Genomic DNA, 21,651 nt, shown 5'->3' on the forward strand with positions numbered 1-21,651 from the left:
CGGGGGGGTAACCGAGCCAGGCCCAGCTCGTCACTCAGGTATGTGGAAGCTGCAGCACAAACTCAGAGGATCAAGAAAGGGAAGAGGGTAGGGAGGGGCTGGCACCAGGGGAGCGGCTGCGATGGGTCAGAAGCAAGGGGCTCTCGAGGTACCTCTGCCCTCGGGGAACGACTGCTCAGGCCACATGTTCCACCTAAGCTGGGGAGCCCTGTGCAGCAGGGATTGCGGCGGGGTTAGCTCGCGCCGGCGTCGCTCACCTTGAGGGATGCCGTACTTCTTCTCCATCCCGGTTGGGTTTGATGGCGTCACGCAGTTCATGGTCACCTCTTTCCTTAAGCACTGGTCAACATCCACTGCGCTGAAGAAAGCCACCGACTGCGGCAGATCCTGGAGGCCGAGTTTGTAGGCAAACATGCACCTGGAAGAACAAAAGACCAGGTGGGAAGGTGCTACATCACCCTTAGCCTTGTCACACCTGGGTGTGATCAGCCGCAGCCTCACAAAGCACTGGCCAGCCATCGATGACAGGTCACCTCGCACCCACGTCACTCAGCAGCTGGGAGACAAGGTGCTTTTTAAGTACCACGTGGCACAAGGGTCAGGTATTGCCAAAGTGGATGTGGGAGGAACAGCGTACGGGTACACTGAGCCTCCTCGGAAGAAAGGAAGAACCCAGCCCCTCGCAGCTGGCTAATGGCAGAGCAGGTGCTGGATTTTCCCAGCAGGAAGCCCTGTGCTTGCAGGAGCCGGCACAAAGCCACAAACCAGCACAGAGAGGCTGTTTGCTGTATCCCTGCCTCAGCGCAGCAGAAAACCTCCACTTCAGCCAGCTCCCAGATAACCGAACGCCCCACAGTGCGGGAAGGGGACCTGGCAAAGCTGGCTGTGCCACAGCCGGAGCGAAGGGACCCCGTGAGGTCAGGAGCTTTCTAGGCTGAGCTTCACTTTGCTGGGGCAGGGAAGCAGCAAGAACAGCCCCTGCTGCGGGAGGGGCAGCTGCGCTGGTGCTCGCAGCAGCAGGAGCCATGCCCCTTTGCTGTCCCCTGAGGGCGGGGGGGAGACAAGGGATGGGGACAGTTGCAGGCTCCCGGCTGCTCCATCGAGCCCAAGGGCTGCTGCCACGCCACGGCTGCAGACCCGAAGGGAGCAGGACGCAACGCGCTGGCATCTCAGCAGAGCTGAACGATTGGGACCAGCGCTGCAGGAGCCAAAAGCTGATGAGATCCCCCTCTTGCCAGCACATTATCCCTGGAAGCCAAAGCCCAGCTCCATTTATAGCCACCCAGGTCACACCTGAAGGAACTGCAACCTCCAGCACTGCCAACTGCCCTTGAGCAGAAAACGGCTCTGCACCAGCCTGCTGCGGGCAAAGCTAACACCTCTGCTGTCACCCCAGTCGCTTGAGCCTGCCCTGTCCCACCCCAGAGGCACTGGTGTTTGTCCCCAGGAGTCACATCTCACCGTGTGAGGAGGTTGGTGATCTGCAGGGCCAGGGCTGCCCGGTAACGATCTTGCTGCTGGACCAGGTAGCGCACCTCATCGTGGATGCTGATGCAGAAGCGCCCATTGATGTCAAACTCCTCGAAGAGCCACTTCATGGCAACGAGCATGAGGTGCAGATAGTCAACGGCCGAGCTCTGCACCACCCAGTTCACTCTGCTGGTCAGAAACTGGGGAAAGGAAACACGGACGGACGCTGAGAGAGCACTGGGGTCCAGGGCCTGGTCCCAGGACAGGAGAGCTCCTGGAAGAAGTGTTAGGCTCAGGGCGGTTGGGTTTTCTTGATGGCATGCAGATCGAGAAAAGGGGCAACGGGCTTCTTGCATGGCTCCAAGAGCCTACTGGGTCTCCAGCCTATAAGGGCTGAACATGGGGTTGCCGTTTTGGAGAAGACAAGCGCAGCAGCACAGAGCCATGTCCTTACCTCCCCCTTGGCCACGGCGGGCTCCAGGGCCCTGCTGATGTGGCAGCCCAGCACCGGTGTCTGTGGGGAGGGGGATAAGGCAATGCTCTCCAGCTTGTTGAACATCTCAGACTCAGTGCCTCCAGACCACACACGGTGCTCCACCACGTTCCACTTCTTCTTCCTCCGGGAGCTGGTGGGGCAGAGGGGAGGTTTGCTAGAAGTGGGGGAGGAGGCTGCTGGCCCCGTTTGAGAATCTCAAACACCCTCTCCTGGTTTTGGGGCAGCTGGATGAGCCCCTGTAGCCTTCTACTGGTAACTGCTCACTGGGAGAGACCAAGAGCCCCCGGATCAAACCTACTCAGCCCTGGGGGAGGGAGCTGGAAGGGACTGAACTACCCAGCCCCATCTCCCTTCTCTGCCCACTGCATGTGGGGCTGCAGCTCCCTCCACCTCACATCCTGATGCCACCAGAGACATGTGGGGTTGGAGCATCTCACCATTTCATGGCTTCTCTCTGGAGCTGCTGGACATCCTGGGCTGACACTGATCCATCCTCCGCCCTGTCCACAGTCAGGTCCAGCTCCCTCACCAGCCACTCTCCCTCCTCAGAGAGATGAAACCTGGAGGGGAGAGTGACCCATGCCAAGGTCCCGTGGGACACTGCCACCATCCCTGTCCCCGCTCACCCTCCACCTCCCCAGGCACCGCCTACCTCCGGACACCCTTGGTGACCGCATACATCCGCTGAGCCTTCTCACGAGCCTGCTCCTGTGTCAGCCGATGGTTGAACTGCATCAGCAGCCGCTCAGCGAAGGGCTGCCCAGCCCCGTAGATGCGCCCGTAGTTGAAGATTTTGGCGTGCTCCCGGCTGATGCCCACTGTGGTGGCCGTCTTGCTGTGCAGGTCTGTCGCGTTGCTCTTCTTCCCCTGCAGAGTCATCCAGCCGAAGGCCGTACAGCCTGCGGGAGAGCATCAGGGGTCAGACACCAAACGGGACCAGGCTCAGGGGATCACCCCACTACCCACTAAAGCCATTCCCCCGCAGCGCAGCCCCAGCTCACCGTGCATGCCAGCAAAGTGCGCCTCGCCAAGGACAGCAGCTATCCAGAGCTCCTGGGAATCCACATCCGCGCCCACCAGGGAGTAGCCGGGTGGAACCTGGACCATGGCTTTCAGCTCACTGCCCACCCGGTCGGCCTGTGGGACACAACTCCCAGCTCAGCCCGCGCCTCACCTCTTCAGCGGCAGAGGAGCAGCCTTCCTCCCGCAGCTGTGGCTTGCCAGCATGGCGCTCCCTATGCCCCTAAATTTTGCTCCGAAAGTCAAAACCAGGTTTAACGTATACATGGGGCATCACCCACTTGGTTACGCCCCCTGGGCTCCTCCAGCGTGGAAGATGGGGAGCTTAGGGAAGGTCAGAAACCAGTGCTTCCATGTTTTCTCCTTTCACCAAATTTTGAAGCTCAGGAGCCTCTGCTGACTCCTTCCCTTCTCCCAAGCACATCAGCAAGAGAAGGGCCCCAGCACCAGCCCTGCCCCCTCAAACCCAGCACCCAGCCTCAACTCCTACTTCCAACCCAGCCTGCTCCCACAAGTCCAAAGCACACAGAGGGTGCCCCCAAACACCCCCACAGGGACCCAAGGGTGGCCATACCCGGGCGTTGCTGGCCGTCAGCCATGTGGGCTCCACCGCCCGCCGGGTGATGGTGCCTGCGGTCACCACCTGCGGCAGGATGGCTCCGTAATCATCCTCCTCATTGTAGTCAGGGTGCCTGGGACAGAGGTGAGCGTGAGAGCATCATCCTGCGAGAGCCCTCCCGGTGCGGCACAGAGGGGACCACAGTCCCAGCTGGGGCCATTCCCCGCCATACCTGGTCACCACACGAGGCAGCTCCCCCTTCTTCAGCCACACCACCATCTGGGAACTGGGGGGAACATGCAGCAGGTGAGATGCTGAGCCCCCGACATCTGCACAACCTCCCCCAGCTGCAACGCAGCCTCTACCTGCAGGATGTCATGATTCAGCTGAAAGCAGCTGCTCACCTGATCCGCTTGTGAGCATTCCTCCAAAATGAGATCATTTTGTTAATCTCAAGGGCTCTGGTCCCGTGGGTGCGGCCCACGGCAGCCCGCAGGGTGCCATCCTCCATCTGAGGCAGGAAATCCTTGGCAAAAGGGCTTCCCACATTGTTATCGTTCCCGTCCTTTAGCAGCAAAAGAGGTGCCAGAGCTCAGTGTGCCACCACTAAATATCAGTAAAGCTCTGTGCCTCCTGCCCCAGCTAGTGATGCATCTCCACCACCCGGTCCCATGGAACAAGATCCCAGGGGTCCCAGGAGTGCTGCAGCACTCGGGTGACAGGCAAGGTAACACAGCTGTGCAGCAGGACCAGGGGAGCTGGGATGCAGGGTGACTGGGAAGCCCTCAGGAAGAGCCCCAGGAGCACCCAACTCGCCTTGTGGGGCAGCTTGAAGAACCAGCACCCAGGGATGTTGACATCATTGTAGGGACCATTGCCGTGGTGGTATGAGGGCTGGCTCCTCACTTCTGGCAGCTTATGCAGCTCCTCCATCCCTTCTTGTGACCAGCCATGCGAGGTGATGCCAGGAACACCCTGGGCATGGTGGGAGAGGGAAGTTACGGGAAGAGTGACCAACCCACCACTCCATCCCGCAGGAAACCCCTTTTACCTGTGCCAGGCTCGGCTCTGCTCTGCCTATTTTGTCCTCCACGTCCCCCTCCAGCTGGCCTAGCTCCTCCACCTGCAGCAGAGAGGGACAGCGGAGGAAGCCAGGTCAAACGCTAATTCTCCAGCACTTTAACACTTATTACAGGAAATTTCTTACTTCCAGCCCCTGGAGCCACACATGGGGCTGGTTTTCACATGCACATGGGAAGAAGTGCAGCCCATATCTCTCTCTCCCACCGAGAGACCCTCCATCCCTTTCTTCACCTTCTGCCACATTGTGCTGCTGTCCATCACCAGCAGCTCGTCCTCCACAGCAGCCTCCAGCACTGGGGGCTGCTCCTTGCCTTTCTCCAGGCAGTGCTGCCTGTACAGGTACTCGATCACCCTGGCAGGGGAGAGGAGAGGGCTCTGTGTGTCACCACCTGGGCAAGGTCCCAGGGAGCTCCCAAACCCCACCGCGGGGCAGCCCCCAGTGGGGCACTCCACTATATTCCTCTCACCTGTGTGGGCAGGGGGAGCCCTCTGTCTCCGAGGAGGCTGCCAGCAAATTGTCCTGCCGCCCTGGCACCAGGTAGCCCCAGCCATGCTTCTCTGAGTAATGAAGGGGGAAGCCATCCCAGGCCAGGCGCATCAGCTTTGGGGTCACCCTCATCTGCAGGCTGATGAGGCTGGGTCCTGGCACCCACCCTGACTCCTCCAGGCGCGGGCACAGCTTGCGGTACCAGCTGGGGAGCAGCAGGGACGGGTTAGAGAGGGCAGGGCAAGCCCCGGGGACACCCAGGGTCCCCAACTCACCCCGGATGGCCTGGCAGGTGCTGGAGTCTCTTGGGCTGCAGCGCGACCGTCTCCTTCAGATGCTCCAAGCAGACCTGGCTTGCTGGGGCTTTCAGCTCCTCATCCTCGCTGGGGGGACCAGGATCTGGTGAGGCAAGGAAGATGGGCTGTCAAAGAGCCCTCCGTGCCACCCCACTGTATGCCCCAGCAGAGGGACACAGGTCAGAGATGCTTCACCCTGCCAGCACATCCCTTCACCTGGGTGCCCACGGGAGGGCATCCCTCAAGCATCCCTCATCCCTGGGGACCAGCTGCACTCACCTTCCTGCCACTCCTGCGTGGACCCATCTGTGCCTGTTGCTGCCAGGGGGGCTTTGCTGTTCCCATCCTGATCCTTCTTCTTCTTCTTCTTCGGATTCTTCTTCTGCTTAAACTCCTGCGTGTCCCACTCAAGATCCCAGAGCCAAGGGTCATCCTTGTACCTACCAATACACTGTTGTCACACCACAGCTTTGTGATGTGCTCCCATCCCCAGCACCCACCCACAGACCCCCAAGGACCACCCAGTGTCTGGTCTCTGTCCTGCAAGCAGCTGGACCGGCACTTCCAGCCCATGGGTACCTGTCCTCATGTAGCAGCTGGCAGGCATCGTTGGCCAGGTTCATCAGGGACTTCTTCATTTCCTTCTGCAGCTCCTCATAGACTCCCTGAGCATCATCCAGGTACCTCTTCCAGTTCCCATTGACTGGCAGGTAGGACACCCCCATCTCCAGCATCCCTGCAAACGTCACAGGGTGGGGACACCTAGGGCCCAAAGCAGCAAGGAATTAGAGGTCTACTGGAGGGGATTTGCCCTAGAAGCACCAGACTACGACATCAATGTATCTTTACCTATGGTTTCCCAGACTCATTCAACCCTCGATGCTCTTCCCCTAAACCCGTGAGGATCCCTGTACCTTCTGCCTGCCCTGCACAAAAGCTGCTGCCCTAAAACCCTGTGCAATAACCCCTAAGTTGTATCACTGATCTGCCTCTAAGTCTGCTCGCCTCCTCCAGCCACGCTGTGCTGTCTATTCCTTCTCAGCTACAGGGGCAGGGTGGTGGTGGTGGTGTCTGAAGTCTCTCCTGAAAAGGTGTTCAGGGCCCCCCAACTTCCCACCACCAGCCTAAGGACAAGAGGAGCCACATCCCATCCCCAGAGGGACCAGGAGCTTCCCTGCTGCTGGCCAAGCTTGCAGCCCCCTTGGCCAACACCAGCCAGCTCGGCGTCTCTCACCTCTCCATGAAGAGTGGCAGCTGCTCCTGAAACACCTCGTGGGTGGCCTGGACATCGTGGGCACAGTACGACATCAGGTCCTGGGAGCAGAGGGAGGTGAGAGCAGGCAAAGCAGCCACCCCTCTGCCAGCGCAGGGCAAGGCACTGGGGCTGCGGGAGGATGGGGGACACCACAGCCCCACACACACCCGAAGCCCTCGCAAGAAAAGGCAGCAAAATGGAAACCACACCAGCAGCTACTCCCACCCCACTCCCACTGCCCGTCAGGATGCTGGGATGGCCATACACACCTGGAAGTGACTCCTGACGTCGGCCATGGTCCCCTTCACAAAGAGCTGCCGCGCCTCCTTCTCCAGCGGCTCCCCCCCGACATACAGCGCGTGCACGTCTGCCAGGTTGTTGATGCTGCTGACGTGCACCCAGTCCCAGGAAGTAATCTGCGAACAACACAGGGTCAGACAGCGTGGGACAAGGACAGGCCACGGCCGAGATCAGGAGAGGTAAACGATGCTGCTGCCCCGTTTTAAACCAGCGCCACCTCATCTGCAAGGTACTGGGAGAGCTTCACCCAGCAGAGCTGCTCCAACAGCTCCTACTCTGCCAGTAGAGCAGCAGGTGGTCCCAGTACAGGAGCAAACAGTTCCATTAAAGAATCAAGCAGTCCTGTTACAGAATCAAATGGTCCCCTGCCACCCACGCCACTGGCAGCGGCTCAGCTCCCTTACTCACAGCTGGCCCCTCCATCTTGCTGCGTGTTTTCTTCATGTGTTGCTTGACCTCCTGCAGCCCCTTCCTCTTGCCATGCTTGGCAGCCATCCAGAGGCTGCGCTGGAAGCCCGTCAGCCCCGAGATGGCCATGTGCATGCTCATGGTGTCCAGGAAACGTAACCGGGAGCCCTGGGACAGGCCAAGAGAGAGAAAAGAGATGGTTTGGGATATGCTGGAAGAGAAATGTGCTGCCAAATCTCCTGTAGCTGCCAGCAAGCACTGCCCTGTGTTACAGAGCTGCAAGTCCTCTGCTCAGACTGCTTTTGTCAAGGCAAAGCTTTGCCTCCCGGCAGCCCTCCTTTGAGAGCCAAGAGCACCCCCAGCACAGGCTGTCAGCTGCTTAAAGGCTACTGCCACATCCCCAGCTGCAACCCTGCAAGCTCCAGCAACCTTACGGGCTGCAAGAATATCTCCCTCTAAAGGGATCCAACCTCAACCTGTTCCGCAAGACAAGGCGAGCACAGCCCTGGTGTTTCTGTGGACAACAGCATCTGCCGAAATGAGCCCGAAGAACCAATGCAAATTATCATCTGAGTAACAAACTGCAGCTGCTGGCATGAAGCAATGGCACTGTGGATTACCTGGATGAGGTACTGCTCCTTGATGAATGCCCGATCGAAGGCCACGTTGTGTCCCACCACCACTCTCTCCAGCCAGTCCTGCTTGCCAGCACAGCCAGCACCTGCCGGGCTCTCCAGAGGAATGAGGTCGGCCAGGGTGAGGTGGCTGGACCAGGAATACCGCTGCTCCAGCAGCCGCTTGCTGCACCATGAGTACCTGCAGAGGGACATGTGGGATCCCACAGCTGTAAAAATCAAAGTATGGGTTCCCAGCACCAAAAGCCCCTGCTGTGCCATGGGGTGTCGAGCAGGAGCCCCTCTGAGGGAGGCGATCGACCCCGGGGAGCACTGTGCTGGCTAACCAGGACACACATCCCACAGCCATGCTTTAGAGCTCCGCTGTTCTCCCCCCAAGCCAGCAGCGGTTTGCTGGAAAAGGCTCCACTCAGAAGCATCCCCATCCTTCCCAAAGCTGTCCCCCCGCTGCCACGACCCCCCGCCTGCGTCACTGCTGGCATTGCATCTCACCAGGCATGCGGCGAGACCGCCACGGCCAGCGTCGGGCAGTGGCCATCAGCCACGCACACCTCCACATCCAGCACCATCGCTCGCTCCTTGGGGAAGTCAACAGCTTCTGCCCGGCCGTCGGGGCTGTAGCGGGTCCAGCCCAGCTGCCAGGCCCACTGGGCGGGCATGGGGGGCAGCGTGCACTGCAGCAGCTCATGAGCCGCCTCCAGGTAGGGCAAGCTCTGCTTCTGTGCCAGAAGGCGAAAGTGCTCATCGATGTTATCCCCGTACATGTGGGGCAGCTGCAGGTCCACGTCGGGCAGCATGGAGGTCTCCTTGCCCCACAGGTCATGGCGCTGCAGGTGCTCCACGCTCCTCTGGATCTCCGCCTCCGAGTGGTGGACCTGGGCCCCCCGGAAGATCTGCTCGTGGAGGGTCCTGGACAGCATCTGGATGTTGAGGGGGTTCACGCGCCGCTGGCCCTCGGCGGGCTCCTGGCTCGGGCTCTCCGGCTGCGGGAGGCTGGCGGAGGAGCTGGAGGTGCATCGCTGGGGCTTGGTGGCCACTGGCCTCCTCCAGAGCAAGCGCCTCATCCCTGCCCGCCCCGGGATGCGCTGCCAGCACGGAGCTGCACGGAGAGAGTAACAGCGTGGGGCGGGCTGGGCACAGCCGGGGCCCGCGGCACCGCACGGCGGGGGAGGCCGGGCTGCCCAGCCGTGCAAGCCCCCCGCGGCCGTGCAACGCCCCCCCCTTCGCGGCCGTGCAACACCCCCCCCGCGGCCGTGCAACACCCGCCCCCCCCGGCCGTGCAACACCCCCCCCTTCGCGGCCGTACAACATCCCCCCCCGCGGCCGTGCAACACCCCCCCCCCGCGGCCGTGCAACACCCGCCCCCCCGGCCGTGCAACGCCCCCCCCTTCGCGGCCGTGCAACACCCCCCCCCGCGGCCGTGCAACACCCGCCCCCCCGGCCGTGCAACACCCCCCCCCTTCGCGGCCGTACAACATCCCCCCCGCGGCCGTGCAACACCCGCCCCCCTCGCGGCCGTGCAACACGCCCCCCCGGCCATGCAACAACCCCCCCCGCGGCCGTGCAACACCCTCCGCAGTCGTGCAACACCCCTGCAGCCACGTACACGCACCCTCGCAGCTGTGCAAGGCAGGCAGCCGTGCACCCCCGTGCACCCCCACCCCCACACCAACTCGCCCCGGGCACCCACCTGCTGCCGGCGCGCGCAGCCCGGGCCTGGGCCGGGGGGCGGCTCCGAACAGGGGCGCCCGGGGGAGCTTCCGGCCGCGCTGACGTCCCATCCCGCCCCGCCACCACCCCCCCCGGCGGTCATGGTACGGTCCACCGGCGGTTGGCTCAGTAGGCCGCGCGGGAAAGCAGGAGCAGCGGCGGCCGCGTGGCCTAATGGATAAGGCGTCTGACTTCGGATCAGAAGATTGCAGGTTCGAGTCCTGCCGCGGTCGGCGTGGAGCGCCGCGCTCGGCACTGCCTGTTTTGCTCCCTCCGCCCGCCCCGTGGTCTGTGGGCGGAAACTGGCGTCGGCCCCGGCGCTGCTGCCGGACCGGTACCGGGTCACCGCGCGCACCGTTCGCGTTTTGCTCGTGCCTTTCGCGGGAGGCGGGGAAACAGGCGGCGGGCGGCTGCGTGCGCGGAGCCTAGGATCGACCGCGCCTGTGACACGCGTGGGGCCGGGCGGCCCTGGGGCACGGCGGCGGTGACCCGACCCGCACCGGGGGGGTGCCAGCCGGGTGCGGGGTGCAGTCGCTCCGCCCGCCTTCGGGGCCCAGGGACCCCCAGCGCGAAGCCCCAGGGCGGCGGGGGCGGCTCACCGCGGCCGGGGCAGCTGGGTACGGCGGGGGCGTGGGACAAAAGGAGCCGGGTAACGGTGTGGGCAAGGGGATTTAGGGTGCGATAGGGTGCAGGGAAGGGGCTGTAGGGGCCGGGGGAGGAGATGTGGGCTGCCATGGGGTGCAGGACAGGGGATGTGGGGTGCCACAGGGTGCAGGGAAGGGGCTGTAGGGTGCGGGGAAAGGGATCAGGAGGTGCCGCGGTCCGGGCAGGTGGGTGTAGGGCCCCTGGCCACCGCAGAGGCTCTTCTGGCCGGGAAGGTGGCTCCTGACAGAGGCCAACGTGGCCTTGGCATTGTAGGGTGCCGTGCCGCGCCGAGCCATGCCAGACCGCACCATGCCGTGCCGCGCCGAGCCGCCAGGTGGCGCTGCGGCCCCGCCGCTGCCGGCCGGGTCGGGCCGGTTCCCACGGGTCCGGGGCCGTCGGGGCGCGGGTACTGCCGCGGCCCCGTCCCGCCCTGCGCTCCCGCGGGGGCACCGTGCACTGTGACTCGCCCCTTCGCCCCTCCTGGTCCCCGCGCAGCTCCAAACCCGATGTGTGCCCCCCCTTCCCAATCCTCCGGCCGCACAGCTCCCTCCCCTCGAGTGTGCAGGACCAGAGCGGGGGAGGTCACCTATGCCCCCTCCTCTCCGAAAAGGTAGCACCAGCATGCGGGGGGGTGGGGCGGGGGGAAAGGCACACACACACGCCGAGATGCTGTTTTCTGCCGCTCTGAATGCATTTCACAGCCCTCCGGTGTCCCCAAAATACCCACCGCTCCCCAGCCTGGGGCTCCATGCAGGGGCAGGGCTTCAGCGTTTCACCCAGCAGCGGAGGGCCCCGCTGCCTGAGCCGGGCAGGATCCAGCCCCACGGCCCGTGCTCAGACCCCGCAGCCATACCGGGGGTTTGAGATTTCCCGATCCTTTCACAGCCACGGCGGGGAGCTGGGGGGGCGCGGGGTGCCGAGCCGCCGGGGAGGGATGCTCCGGGGCTCGGGGTGCTCTGAGCGGGAGAGTTTGGGGACCCCCCCTGCTACGGAGCGGCTCTGGGGGAGGACCTGGGTGCGGGTGACTTGCTCTCCCCTCCGATGCATTGTGTTAACGCCGATGTCCTCTTATCTGGGGTCTTTGATCTACCTACTTTTATCGTGGTCGCAAAATAAATAAAAATAAAATAAAAATCTAAACCCGCCTGGCCAAAAAAATCTCCCCCCCCCCCCCTAAACAACAGAAAAAATTAATTCTCTCCGAAATTATTCTGGCGGCAGCGCTCTGCAGGGCTGACAACGAGCCCCGCAGCCGTGCCCGCAGGCAGGACTGGGCCGGGGCTGCCTGTACCTCACCCGGCTGCGGGCAGGGAGGTTCGGCAGTGCGCGGCACCACTATAAAAAAAAAAATCACCACCGTAAAAAAAAAAAAAACAAAACCAAAAACAAGAAATAAACCCCAAAATCCACTGTTTCAGCAGGGCTGATGGCAACGCAGAAGTCGGGATGGGGTGTGTAGGGTCCCTCTTATTTTTAACCCCCTAGGCTTTTTGTCTCTCTGTCGGGAAAGCATCCCCATCCCGGTGTGCCCCGTCGGGGTCAGGTACAGGCGGTGAGAGATGCGAATCTCCCCCCGCCCCTCCCCCCCCTTGGAGACCCTGCTCCCCGCCGGGGGCTCGATGCTGTCGGTCGGATAATGGGGCGGTGGGACTTTGTTTAACCCCGTTGCCCCCGGGGCCAGGGGTCAAGGGCTTCCTCTTCCCCCGGGGCACGGCGGAGAGGCCGCCGGTCGCGGCGGGGAGCGGAGGAGAGACGGCCGCCGTCCCCCCCCTCCCCGCCGCGGTCCTGCCAGTGCGAACGGCGTGGGACCCCGTAAACCTGCATCGCTCCTTGGCATCGAGGGGCTGAGGTGGGCTGCGAGTGGGTGTTTTGGGGGAGCAGGGGGCAGCCAAACATCACCCCGGGGCAGGGGGGGAAGCGGAGAAGCGGCCCCTGCCCTCCAGCATCCCCCGGCTTTGCCTTCCCCTCCCAGCTGGAGCAAGACGTTTTTAACGGGGTTTTAACACCCCCTCCCTCAGCAGGCAGAAGTATCTCAGCCGCCCCCCCGGGAGCCAAGAAACGGGAGAAACGGGCAAATTTTATAGGTGACGTACGGGCTTACGTGGGAATCCGTGCCCAGCACCGCTCTTTCTGCTTTTTTCTCCTGAAATAACCCTTCCCTGGGGCGCGTACCCCCCTTTTCCAGCTCGCACCCCCTTTTACATCTTGGGGCGGGCGGGGGGAAAGGAAGGGAAAGGGAAAAGAAAAGCAGTCCCCCACATCCCGCTGTTTTCCTGCTCGGGAGACGAGTCCCAGAGCTCCCAAAGTGAGCGATGGAGAGGGCGAGGGGAGGCAGGCGGGAGCCGGCTCCAAGGTGGAGGGGTCGGGGGTGGGATGGAGGAAGGGGGGAGGACCCTCCTTTTCGGGATTAAGGGAGAACCGGCGAGGGAGGGAGGCTGGCGGCACCGCGGGCATCCGAGGTAAGTCCCGCTCCTGCCCGCAGCGGTTGTACCGGAGCCCGGGCGCTGCTGGCACGGACGGTGCCGGCGCTGCGGGGGCTGAGGGAGGGGGAGTTCGGGGGTACGAAGGAGCCCGATCCTGGGGGGTACCCAGGCCGGGGCTGCCCCATCCTCACCCCCGGGCCGGGCTCCTGCGGGCCCTACGGGGCCGGGGCTGCTTTGGCGGCTGAGGCCCCGGGGAGATCGGTGCCGGTTACCCCGGGCCGGGGGCTGCAGGCAGCCCCTGCCCAGCGCCCTGCCCGCTCCCTCGGGGCTGGGCCGGGGTCCCCCCGTGCCGAGCAGCCCACGGAGCCCGCTCCCAGCCCCCGGGGCTCCTCCCGTGTGTGTCTCAATTCTCTCAGGCTTGACTTGGCAATAAGCTCTCTCAATAGGGTGACAATAGAGCCCCGGTGGGACCCGAACAAAGAATTTGAAAGTAGTTAAATTGCAGGACACGTCCATCGCCCGGGTGCTTGAAATTTAAAAAAAAAAAAAAAAAAAAAAAAAAAAAAAAAAAGAAAGAAAGAAAGAAAGAAAAAATCGGAGAAAAGAAAAAGGAGAGAGACTTTTCTTTGGGCTGGTGAGAAAATGCTCGGGGTAAAAGTTGGTTTGGCGTCTTCATTTCAGCGACAATGGAGCAGAGCTAATTCAATAGGAAACGCGGGGATTTTTTAATGAAAAGACCGCCAGGGTTACACCGAAGTTAAGCTCTTGTGAATTAATTATTAGGGCAAATAAACTGGGGGGGGGGGGGGGCGCTCGGGAGGGAGTGTTGCTATTTCTTAATATTCTCCTTTCCGTGTTTAACGACAATACCATTAGGTTTTCGAGTCTGGGTGAGCAAAAGGATTTCTTACACTCCCCGGGAAGAGGAGAAGACGCTTTTTTTTTTTTTTTTTTTTTTTTAATGGTGTTAATTGCTTTTAAAATAAAATACTACGGAATTTGGCAACGACCTCCGGTTTCTGCTGGCAGTGGCATTTGGGGTTATATTTCCTTTCGTGGCAACTCGCAGATGCAAAAAGGAAAATAACGGGGGAATTTAAAAACACGAATGTAAAGGCGAGGCGGCGTGTTCGGCTGTTGCAGATCTCTGGGGCTCGATCGGTTTATTTGTTCCTACATAGAAAACCTGTCTGGGGATACCTGGGTATTCATCGGGGCGCCGAGAGACTCCCCAGAGCCGCTTCGGGGCATCGGTGGAGTGAATCGGAGATAAAAAATATGAGCCAGGTTAAACGCAGGAAGGAAGAGGAGGAGAGGTCGTAAGCGAAGCAAAGGTGTGCCAGTAGGGGCTCGGGGGGGGGGGGGGGGGCTTTGGGGGGCTTTTTTTGCCTTACTGCAAAGGCTGCAGGCGATGCAGTGTATGTCTAATTCTGTGAAGAAGATAAGGAAGATAGAAATGGAGGGGGAGCAGAGGAGGGATGCGCAGGCGGTACCTGCGTGCCCGCGCCCCGGTTCCAGCTCGCTGCGGCCGCCGGGAGCTGCGCTGCGGCTGTCGGGGAGAAGCGGTCTCCGGGGCTCGGCCTGACCGTCGGGGCGGGGATGGCCCGGCACGGCACGGCACAGCCCGGCACGGCTCCAGAAGGGACCCCTACCTCCAGGGCCGTGGCCTCAGCCCGGGGGCAGGTGGTGCCCCGGCTCTGGCCGACGGCTGCGGGCGGGCCGGGCCGGGCCGGGCGGCGGGGCCTTTCAGCAGTTGGACAGCGGTGCGGGGCCGCGCCGGGCCGGGCCGGGGCAGCGGGGGCGGCGGCCGGGGGCGGTGGGGAGCTGCCCCGGGCAGCGGAGAGCAGGGGGCGGCTGTAGCTCCTTTCCCTGCTCTCCGTGGCGGGGGTCGGGGGGTCCTTGAGGGAACGGGCACAGCGCCGAAGGGGTTCCCGGGCTGCAGCGGGGGGGCCTGGCCACGGCTGTCCCCTCGGAGAAAGGGCTGCCCGGGGCCGCGGGCAGCACGGGATGCCCGGCGGGCCCGCCAGGTGAGCGGCGGTGGCCCCGAGGGAGCGGGCGGCACCGGGTCTCACCGGGGAGGGGGGGGGGGGGCGGACGGACATGACAGGGCCCCCCTCCCCCGAGCAGCCCCATCCTCGGAGGGTAATTCAGGGGTGAGGCGGAGCGGCTGTGCTTTCTGCTCCGCGATGCCTGCCAGCCACCAACCCCCGCCGCCACCGCCGCCTTCCTCCCGTCCTCCCCCTCTCCCCCTCCCTCCCCCCGCCTCCTCCCCTCCCCCTCTCCCTCCTCCTCCTCCTCTCCGCCATGGTTGGAGTGAATAGGAGGCTGCCGGGCTGACGTCAGTGCGGGCAGAGCTTGCCGGCGGCGGCAGCTCCTGGCCAGCAACCAGAGCCGGCACCGGCAGCAGCCGGGAAGACGCAAGGAGCCCGGGCAGAGCCACCCCCGCCGCCCCCGCCGGCCCGCATCCGGGGCTGGGGGCCTCGGCGGCCGCTGCTCGGCCGGGGGCAGCCCTGCCCGCCCCTCTGCCCGCCCGCCCGCCAGCGGGGGGGGTGGCCCCCCGCCGCCCGCTTCTCCCGGGGACCGCCGTCCTGCCCTCGGCACGGCAGCCAGAGTGAGTGTCGCGGCCGGGCATCGCCGGCTCGGCGGGGCGGCCCCGGGGAGGCGGGAGGGCGCGGGAGGACTTTTGCCCCTGGGCGGGAGGACACGACAGACCAGCTGTCGGTGGGGCGGGAGAGAGCGGGGAGACGAAGTCGGGCCGGTTCCCGCCGGGAAGTTGGGTGCCTCCCGGGTACCGGCACCACGCGGGACCGGGACCAACACCGGGGCGGCCCGGGAGACACGAGGGACCTTTTGCTGCCGGGGACGTGTTTGCTCCTGCAGCCTCTCCCAGGCTGCCCGGGACGGTGCAGCTCGGCAGTGGGACCTGGGGCGGGCTGAGCCCCGACGGGTCGGCGGGGAGCCGAGGCCGAGCGCTGCCGGGGGGCTGCCAAGGTGCCACTAAACGTCCCCGCTCGCCGCCGGAGAGGCGGCACCGGACAAAACGCCTGGACGAGGCCGAGCCTTCCGGGGCACCCAGGCTTTAGGCCGCGGGAGAAATCCCGGGCTCCTGGGGAAGTTCTTCCTCCCGGCGCAGCGGGTGCTGCTGCGGGGCCCCATTTAGCGGGGGGGGGGGAGGGGGGGGGGCACGGAGGCGACCCGCTTCCCTTCTCGGATTTACCGCCGAGGAGCAGCAGCGGGGCCACCGCTGCCCGTGCCCTGTTCCGCCACTGGCTTCTGGTGCAGGAGGATATTTTATTCTTCATTTGCTGTGTCTCTTTTCTTTGCTTTTTTTTTTAATATTTTATTTTATTTCATTTCATCCTTTTTTGCTACTTTTCTCTCTTTCTTTTTTGTTTGTTTTCTTTTTTTCTTTCCCCCTTTTTTTTTCTCCCATTCATGCTTCCCTTCTGCTCCCTCCCCGCGAACGCTTATTTCCTTGGGGTTTGTGGTTGGTGTTTTGTTTTTTTCCTCCCCCCCTGTGTCTTCCTGGAAGCAAAATGCATTTTAGGCCTCAGCCTTAAGGAAACCCGAATCATAGCAGTGCAGGTGGCCTGAAAGCCTGCACCTGGCCGGATCCCCTCGACGTGCTTCCACCCCCGGCCCCCGGCCGGGCAGCACCTCGCCCCACCGAGCGAGGAGGCTCCGGGACTGTCCCCACCTGAGTCCCGGCCCCCGACGGCCGGAGAGAAAAAAGAGCAGCCGTGGGCTGGGACGCTGCCGCTTTGCCTTTTCTGCGCCGGGGCTTGCTCAGAGGAGGCTTTTAATTGCTAAACAAAGCGACGCGTTTCCTTCACGCCCGTCGAGAGCTGCCGCTTGTGTGCGAAGCCGGCGAAGCCCCGATTGTAGAAGGATAATATATTTTTTAAAAAACCAACCAAACCAAACCCAACCGAACCAAACTCACAACAATTAAGAAAAGATGCAGCTCGAGGCTGCGAGGCGCGGGGGGTTACTCCAGGTTGGCTAAAAATAACTTCTCCTAATTAAAGAAAAGTGACGTCAGACGTGCAGGACGTAGAAGAGGGGAAGGCAGCGGACTCGTTACTGGGCGATCACGTTAAATAATTCAGGGACGGCCCGGTGACCGGGCGGGCGCTGGGCAGCGGGGCTCTTCCGAGGTGCGGCCGGCCGGGCCGCCCGCCCTGCTGGGCTCCGGGGTCACCCGGGGAGGGAGCGGGCGGCGGGGACCGTGCCACCCGCGGTGGGCGCGGAAGGGCCGTGGTCGCGCCGGGGCCGGGGCGGTGCAGCACCATGGCCAGAGCCGCGCCGGCACCGCCGCCCCTCCCCGCCCCGTCGGGCCGCCCGCAGCCCCGGGTTGTTTTCTCTTGCGGGTGCGGGCAGGGAAAAAGGACCGTCCCACGGTCCCCGCGGCCCCCGAGGGCGGCCCAGGTGAGGCAGGACGCGGGTTACCTCCCGGCGCTGCCCGCTGCGACCGCCGGAGCTCCGGAGCCCAGGCAGCTCCCGCCGGTTCCTCCCCAGGCTGCTCGCTGGTGCTTTGAGCTGTGCCAAGGAGCCATTTTGTACGTATCCTCCTAAAATTGCTCCAAACACCCCCCACCCAAAAAAAACCCAAAAACAAACAACCAGACAAAACCAACCCCAACCCAACCCTTCCCCAAAATAAAATAACACAAAATCACCAAAGCCTAAAATATACCAAAATACCCAAAGCACAAGGTGCAGTTTTCTCCCAGGTGCTGGGGCTCTGCCTCTGTACAGAGCAGGGCGAGGCGAGAGCTCTGAGCAGAGCAAGGCATTGCCAAAAAGGAGCAGGGGGAAAAAATATATTATATATATTTCTGCCGAGAAAATCGCCTTCTTTGAGCGACAGAGAGGGGGGACCCCGTCCACAGCCCCGAGCAGCCCGGCGACGTGCGGTGTTTTACCCACTGCATCCTCGCCCGAGCGACCCGGCGGCCCCGGGGTAAGGCACGGCGGGCGAGAGACCTCGCACGGCGGCAGCCGGGCACAGCTGCGTCTTGGCGGGGCTGGCTCTGCCCTCCCGGTCCCCTTCGCCGCTGCCGCAGGGACAGCGGGGCCGGAGCGGGGCCACATCGCCGCCGGAACGGCCCCGGGAGCTGGGGGGAGGCTGCCGGAGGCGCCCCGCGCCGCTCCCCGCCGCCGGGCCCCCGCGGTGAGTAACGGGGCCACCCCCAGTGGGGGGAAACTGAGGCCGGGCCGTGGCCCAGACGAGCCCCCCGTGTCCCCATGTCCGCTCGGCATCGCCATCCCCGCACGCCCCGGCTGCCCCTCGGAGGCGGTGGGGCGGGCGGCCGCCTTCTCCCGCCCCAGCCAGGGAGCACACGGGCAGCGATCACCCTGACGGCGGCAGCCATAGATGAGGAGAAAATCCAGAGCTGGAAAATTAAGGAGATCCGATTCGTGGCAATTTACCCCCCCTCCGCGCTCTGGGGCAGAGCAAAATAAACCTCGGCCGAGTCTCCTCCCGAGCGGCTCCTGGCCGCGGGGAAGACGCCGAGGGGCTGGGGACGGAGCAAAGATTTCTCCTCACCTTCCGCAGACCCGTCGGGGCGGCCGAGGCACCCCAGGGCCCGTTTCTCGTTAGGCGGGAGGCGGCAGGCAGCCGGCGGTTCCCGGGAACCGGGCCGGGCGGCCGGGCTCGCCTGGGCGCCGGGAGCAGAGCCGGCTCGCAGCGGGGCTGGCAGCGCTGATCCTGTAGCTTTTAGCCTAATTGAGCTCGTAGGTTTTATTTATTTCATTTTTAATTTTTTTTCATATTTTATTTTAAGGGGATAGCAGGGAGGGGGGAGGCGAGGAGAGGAAGGAATAAATAACCCGAGCGGCGCTCGCCAAGAGCCGGAGCCGGCGGGACCGGCAGGCTGCGTTCAGCCGCGGCTGCTCCCGCCGCGATCGCTTCGTTTCGCAGATCCCTCGTTTTGCAGCAGGTCACATTGTACCCTCGCCTCGGATTTAAAGGAAGGCGATATTTCAAGCAGCGAGGGGTTACAATTTTTATCTTTAATTTTTAAAATATTTTTTTAATGAGGAGTAGGTCAGATAGGCACCCCAGATAATCATATTTGCCTCCTGGCATTTTATTATTATTATTGTTGTTGTTGTTATCATTTGTATGTGCTGGATTCGCCGCTACAGGCATACGGCGTTAGGAACCTGTGCGGGAAACAGCAGAATCTGGAGGAGAGATAATTAAAACGAGGGGGGAAAGGGGAGCAGAGAGGATCGATGCGGGATCGCGGGTGTGCGCCCAGCCCCCGGGTGCGGCTCGGGACGGGCGGGCCCCGCGTCTGGCTGCGGGGAAAGGGGCCCTCCGGGCTGCCCCCGGGTACAGAGGCCGGACGGGGCGAGCGCTGCTGGAGGAGGAGAAGGTGTGAGAGGGGTGCGTTGGATAGGAGGGGGGGGCATGGCGTGGGGGGGACCAGGGAAACGCAGAAGGAAAGGGGTGGGGAAAGGGGAAGGGAAATGGACGGAAATGGAAAAGGAAGGGAAAAAGGAAAGGCCGGGGAAAGGGAAAGAGGAAAGTGAAGAGAGGAAGGGGAGAGGGAAAAGGCAGAAGGAAAAGAGAAAGGGGAAAGGGAGAGAGGGGAATGCCGAGGGCAGGGAGAGGCAAGTTAGTCGCAGGTGCGTCCCCCCGCGCCCGGCCGTGCAGGGGTGCTGTCCGCCTCTCCCCCGTCTCTGCCGGCCCGGCGGAGCTGCCGCGGGGGCACGGCGGAGCGGGAGGAGGCGGGGGACGACAGAACGACCCTCTAGCACAGGCCGGGAGGCGAAGCGGGCGGAGGGAGGCCGGTGCCGGGGAGCCGCAGGGGGGGCCGATCCCGCCCGGTACGGTGCCGTGCCGTGCCGTGCCGTGCCGTGCCGCCCCGTCCCGCCGCGGGGGCGCGGCGCTACCCGCCGCTCTCCCGGTCGGGCCGGGGCTAGAAAGCGCGGGAAAGGGGGCGCTGATTTAAATGCGGGCCCGGGGATTGGCTGTGCGTGGCGTGACGTCACTTCCCAAAGGGGGCGATTACCATGCGAGGGGAGTAGAAGTTGGGCAGCGGGGCGGGAGCGCGAGTGCCGTGCGCCCGGGCCGGTACCGCGACGGGCTGGGCACGGCTCGTCACGGCACTGCATGGCTCGGCTCTGTTCGGCTCGGTATGGCTCTGTTCGGCTCTGTTCGCCTCTCCGCAGCCCGCCCCGAGCCCCCGTGGCAGCCCCGCAGCCGGCGGTGCCGCCTGCCTGCCGAGCGCCCGTGGCTTTGCCCCGGCTCGTTCTCTCCGTCCTGTATTTATCTTTTTCTCTATTTCTTTTTTTTTTTTTTTTTTTTTTTTTTAATGTGCGTGTGTGTGGTTCCCGGTGGCAGCTCCCGGCCGCCCTGCCCCGGCCCTGACCGCACCCTGGAGCGGACGGACGGACAGATGGATGGATGGCCGGACGGATGGATGGCCGGCATCCCCGACGGAGGGATGTTTCTGTCTTTGGTTATCTAGCTGTATGAGTGTTGTGGAGCCATCATAAAGCTAGATAACCGAAAGTAGAAATGACTTCCAGACCTGCTCGCCCGGGGGAAGCGGCCGCACCAGGACCGGCGGTGCAGAGACGGCCCGACCCGCCGCCCTCGGGGCTCCAGGTAAGGGCTGCGGCTCCGCGCCTTCCCCATCGGGCCGCTCCGGGCAGCGGCAGCCCGGGGCTCCGCGGCAGCAGGCGGGAGGGCCGGGGAAAGGGAGGCGAGCCCTGCACGAATGCTTCCATTGCCAAAGAAATCTGGGGTTTAACACTCGGTTAAACGCACCTCGAAATTTTCTCTTAGGCTGTGGGCTCTAAGGCTCTGGGAGGGTGGAGGGAGCGAGCGCCCTCCCCGAATAAATTCCTTCCCCCCCCTTCCCCAGCCTGTGGGTCAGACCTCGAAAAACCCCGGCTTTTGGATGTTTTCCCTTTTCTCCTCTTTTCCTCTCTTTATTTTTTCGGCTTTGGGTTTGATCCTGGCCTCCCTTTGGAAGGTCAAGTTGGTGATAATGTGATCTACTTTGCTTGTGCGGTGGCTGTTGCTTTTGTCCGTAGCTGGGGTGTGTGTGTGTGTGTGTCTCCGGGGAGGGGGGTGCCCAGGGAAGGGGTCCTGCGGCTGGGTGCACCCCTTTGGCGTGCAGCCACCCCGGCCCTGGGGCTTCTGTGGGAGCCGAGCAAGGCACAAAGCCTCCCTCACCTCCGCTGCAAGCCCCAGAAGTTGAAACATAATATGTATTACAATGTCTGGCAAATAATAATAAAAAAAAAAAAAGGAAAGAAAGAAAGAAAAAAAAGCAATTGGCAAATCTGCATTCCGTTCCCATGGCGACACAAAGCACCGCGCGCTCTGCCGAGCCGCCCCGGCACGTTTCCCCAGCTGGCGTGGGGCGAGCGCCCCTGGCCCGGGCCGGGCTCCCCCGCGCCCCCCCGGCACCCAGGGGCCGGACGTGGGGCATCGCCGCCAGCCCCTCGCCCGGCGCTGGCCGTTTGCATCCTGCGGGGATGATCCCCGCGCCGCCACGGACCCACGCGGGCCGTGACAGCGCCGGGGAGGCTGCAGAGGAAAAGCTTCCCGGGGTGGCTGGGATTGTGAGTGGGCTGTTTGCTGGCGCTCTGCCCCCCCGGGAGGCGCTGCGGGAGGTGAGGAGCGGTGGGAAGATGCTGCCAGCTCCCACCGCTCGGAGCGAGGGTACTTGCCCTGTGCCTCTTCCCCGGCTGGGGGGAGAGGGCAGCCTGGCTGTGCCCACCGGTGTGCGGGCACGGCGAGAGGTGGGAGCCCCGCGCACCTCGGAGGCAGGTTTTCCACCTTCCCTTGCACGGGGTAATGGCGTCAGATGCCACGTAGGCCCACAAAGCTAAATATG

At 63.4% G+C, this 21,651-nt stretch overlaps 1 protein-coding gene, 1 long non-coding RNA gene and 1 other non-coding gene across 5 annotated transcripts in view; 2 read left to right on the forward strand and 1 right to left on the reverse strand.

Moving 5' to 3' along the window:
* The window catches only part of POLG (DNA polymerase gamma, catalytic subunit), an 11,154-nt gene extending 1,349 nt beyond the window's left edge, over positions 1–9,805 (reverse strand). The window contains exons 1-22 of one of the 3 annotated variants that reach the window (XM_040601152.1): positions 9,700–9,805; positions 8,502–9,108; positions 7,995–8,190; positions 7,375–7,542; positions 6,936–7,082; positions 6,646–6,725; positions 5,991–6,173; positions 5,691–5,851; positions 5,391–5,514; positions 5,096–5,320; positions 4,860–4,980; positions 4,597–4,668; positions 4,362–4,520; positions 3,950–4,110; positions 3,778–3,831; positions 3,561–3,678; positions 2,968–3,103; positions 2,619–2,865; positions 2,404–2,526; positions 1,925–2,096; positions 1,462–1,670; positions 258–418 (exon numbers count right to left, since the gene is read on the reverse strand). In XM_040601152.1, coding sequence (XP_040457086.1) covers positions 258–418; positions 1,462–1,670; positions 1,925–2,096; positions 2,404–2,526; positions 2,619–2,865; positions 2,968–3,103; positions 3,561–3,678; positions 3,778–3,831; positions 3,950–4,110; positions 4,362–4,520; positions 4,597–4,668; positions 4,860–4,980; positions 5,096–5,320; positions 5,391–5,514; positions 5,691–5,851; positions 5,991–6,173; positions 6,646–6,725; positions 6,936–7,082; positions 7,375–7,542; positions 7,995–8,190; positions 8,502–9,108; positions 9,700–9,790 — 3,715 coding nt within the window. In that variant the 5' untranslated portion in view covers positions 9,791–9,805. Of the gene's footprint in view, positions 1–257; positions 419–1,461; positions 1,745–1,924; positions 2,097–2,403; positions 2,527–2,618; positions 2,866–2,967; positions 3,104–3,560; positions 3,679–3,777; positions 3,832–3,949; positions 4,111–4,361; positions 4,521–4,596; positions 4,669–4,796; positions 4,981–5,095; positions 5,321–5,390; positions 5,515–5,690; positions 5,852–5,990; positions 6,174–6,645; positions 6,726–6,935; positions 7,083–7,374; positions 7,543–7,994; positions 8,191–8,501; positions 9,109–9,699 lie in introns of those variants that run through there. The other 2 variants (XM_040601151.1, XM_040601153.1) reach the window with 2 other exon arrangements.
* A 74-nt stretch (positions 9,806–9,879) lies between these two features.
* On the forward strand, positions 9,880–9,952 carry TRNAR-UCG. Its single transcript has one exon. It is a non-coding gene; the product is annotated as a tRNA-Arg (tRNA).
* Positions 9,953–15,171: 5,219 nt separating this feature from the next.
* Positions 15,172–21,651, forward strand: part of LOC121091872 — a 40,867-nt gene continuing 34,387 nt past the window's right edge. The window contains exons 1-2 of the long non-coding RNA XR_005829064.1: positions 15,172–15,398; positions 20,145–20,411. This is a non-coding gene — a long non-coding RNA (uncharacterized LOC121091872). The remainder of the gene's footprint in view (positions 15,399–20,144; positions 20,412–21,651) is intronic.

The sequence above is a fragment of the Falco naumanni genome, chromosome 7 (assembly GCF_017639655.2).
Source record: "Falco naumanni isolate bFalNau1 chromosome 7, bFalNau1.pat, whole genome shotgun sequence".
In the NCBI taxonomy this organism is placed as follows: Eukaryota; Metazoa; Chordata; class Aves; order Falconiformes; family Falconidae; genus Falco; species Falco naumanni.